At 53.5% G+C, this 2,902-nt stretch overlaps 1 protein-coding gene across 1 annotated transcript; it reads right to left on the bottom strand.

Moving 5' to 3' along the window:
* Window positions 1–561: 561 nt before the first annotated feature.
* On the bottom strand, window positions 562–2,902 carry PHACADRAFT_266377 (uncharacterized protein; the record flags this gene model as incomplete). The annotated part of the gene is made up of 5 exons (XM_007402971.1): window positions 562–1,601; window positions 1,660–1,805; window positions 1,857–2,592; window positions 2,650–2,805; window positions 2,874–2,902. Coding segments are annotated over 5 exons (2,027 nt in total), but the record flags the coding sequence as incomplete, so codon positions are not given.

The following is a 2,902-nucleotide window of genomic DNA, read 5'->3' on the forward strand; positions in this document are numbered from 1 at the left end:
GCTACCTGGTTTTTATGATTCCAACAGTTAAGCATTAAGCATTGGCAGAAATGGTACACCTGGGACCGTTTGTGTAGGGCTTTTACTTCCGTTGTACAAGCTTCTTCCGCGAAAAGTGTATTTGACACCAGACTTACATAATTAAGGCACTACAATGAGTTATCACCGCGCGGAATATGGAGTTACGCCGAGGCGTGGTGATTTGGACTCAATCTGAACCCCTTGCCTAGATCTCCCCGACTTGTGCGGAAGCTGAACAGCATGCGCGGAGCGCAGCGAAACCACCTCTTGTATCCACCGCTCAAGCTCACGTTAGATTTAGTCCCTGGTCGCATACATAACCCTGTTTCTCACAATATGTCTGGCGCCATGGGATTATCCACGCGGAGGTTTGTTGTGGCCAGATGGCCGCCGCCACCTCTGAATTGAACGTAATTCGACGCCACTTAGGGTAGCTCACGAGCAGACGAGCTTCAAGTTTCCGATGTCAAGTGAAGCCTGCGGTGATTTCCACCCCACCCTCGGTTGTACGGAGCTAAGTATCGTATTGAATTGAGATTGTGAAGAGCAGGAAAGTGTATTTGCGCAGATGTGTGAAGAGGGTATGGTACACAAATGATAATCATCCGTCGAACACATCGTCACTGCTCAGAATCGGAGCCGTGGTCAGCCGCAATAAGCGTCGTAAGTGAAGGGATTGGAAGCTGAGCCCTCGAGGAAGATGATACATCCTTGCTTCCTCCGACCCTCCGGACCTTGACTCGTCGGCCGTCCTGGTCCTCGTCTGTGCCTGAATCACCATCAACGTTGGCAGTGTCTCCGACTCCTCTCCCTTTCTTCTCATTCCCGACGCCCTTCGGCTTGACCAGTCTGCGTGTCCTCTTCGTGGTGTCCTTGAGAAGGTGAAGTGGCGTCTGCTCAAGGATGGAAATGACAGCCATGATACTCTGACTAAGCTGTCCGTTCACAGCTGACCAGTCCATCGTGATTGGTTCGGCCACCCCTGGCTTGAGGTCCTTCTCCGCGTCCTTGAAAGCGTCCACCAGGTCGGAGCACATAAAGTCCAGCTCGCAGATGATCTTGGCAACAGTGGGGTGAAGGCCGTCTGTCTGCCTCGCCAGATAGTTCGCGGTCATCATTACCGCCATTCGACAATTGGGTTCGCAGAAGAGCTTCCAGGCCAAGGCTTGCTGCGCATCCATGAAGGCCTGGAACGTTTGTGCGTCGTATTTGCGCTCTCCTTTCTCGTTGAGCTCGCTATTTTCGTACTCGGAGACAAGAAGGACGAAGAGAGAGAGCCATAAGACCGATTCCAAGTCATGTAGGGGATTGTGGCGAAATATGACGCGGCTCGGATGCGTCGTGTCGGGAGGCGGCAGAGCAGCGTCAGCGGCTTCGTTGGGAGCTGAACTGGGGATAGTGCCTGGTCCGCTCTCCTGCTGAGATGGTTGCACATGAGGCGGAGTTGCCGCAGGGTCCCGCAAGGCATGCCGGAGCCTTTCCGTGCGACTTGAATCCGTCAATCGGATATTTCGCCGCTTGACAGGCATATAGTTGTACCCAGATGCTCGAACCTCTTCTGACATGAAGTATGGCGTTCCCTAGAAGATCCAGGTTATTCCTTAGATGGTCACAGGTGGTCACCGATTAAAGACGCACCGTCCGGACACCGTGATGCGCACCGAGGTCAGACATTGCTTTGGCATATTCTAGATCGGTGATTTTCGCGTTCTCCCCAACGACCAATATGTTACCATAACTGATGTCGCGGTGGACCCAGTTCGCTGAGTGCAAGACATCCAGCCCTGATCGGAGTTAGTACCAGGACGATGCAACCCGAACGCGTACTGACTCACCAGATAGTACCTGCTCAATCCGGCGATAGACGTCGACAAGTGTATCCACCTCCAAGAGATCCTTTCCTGCATCCTTGAAGACAGTGCGATGATGCACCTTGTGAGAGTAATGTAGCACCGGCTCTCGCGGTCTGATCGAACGGGTGACAACCGGAACTCCGCGGCGAGGAAGTTTAACGTCTTGAGGATTGCCTTCGTCGTCGGTCCGTACCAGGACCGTGAGCGTGCCTCGGCTGAGAAGCTCTTCGCCGAATCTGTCGACCTTGAAGTTGTCCGTCCTGTCAACGCGCGGGCCGATATGCACGTCACCAAACGCGTGAACCTGCATGAAGAATCTGGCGTATACTTTTGAAGCAAGTTCTTCGTCTTGTTCGACAACGCGAGAGTGTATCAGCTGGTTGATGCGACCTTCCCGTTCGCGGTCGACATCCGCCCATGAATCCTTGAGGATGTACAGGTCCGTGCCTTCGTTACCATCCGCATCCACCTCCACGACAGACCACACTCTCGTACCCCGGCCTCGGAAAGCGTCGGCCCCGTAGTTCCAAATCAGGTCCTTCGTCCGGTAAGTCCTCTCAACCACCTCATCCCGCAAGGTATCCCGGACGGTGATCTCGTATCGTGGCAACGGGTGGATAGGCGTCGGTGGAAGCCTCTTGATTGTCGGATCCCAACCGAGCTGGTGCTCTTCCGCGAACGCGACGCAGAGCAGGAATTCCACTACGGATCTGTGATCCTGCATTTGAATAGTCAATTTCAAGTCACATGCGCACAACACTGGCTTCTCGCTCACCTGGATGAAATCGAGTGGAGTCGACACGAAGACCTCAGTGCGACTGCAGTACCACCAACGCATCTTCCGATTCTCAATTGTATATCCGAACACGAATCTCCTTCTTACATCGTCCCGCAGGATGTGGTATAGCGACCATAGTATCTTCCTCCGATTCTGAAAGGTCGAGTGAGCAAACGGGCGCGATGCGAAGAGGAGGAGGAAAGAAACAGAGTAATACTCACATCCCATCTAGCGTCGGGACTATCACTCT

This window comes from Phanerochaete carnosa, assembly GCF_000300595.1.
Source record: "Phanerochaete carnosa HHB-10118-sp unplaced genomic scaffold PHACAscaffold_614, whole genome shotgun sequence".
Classification (NCBI taxonomy): Eukaryota; Fungi; Basidiomycota; class Agaricomycetes; order Polyporales; family Phanerochaetaceae; genus Phanerochaete; species Phanerochaete carnosa.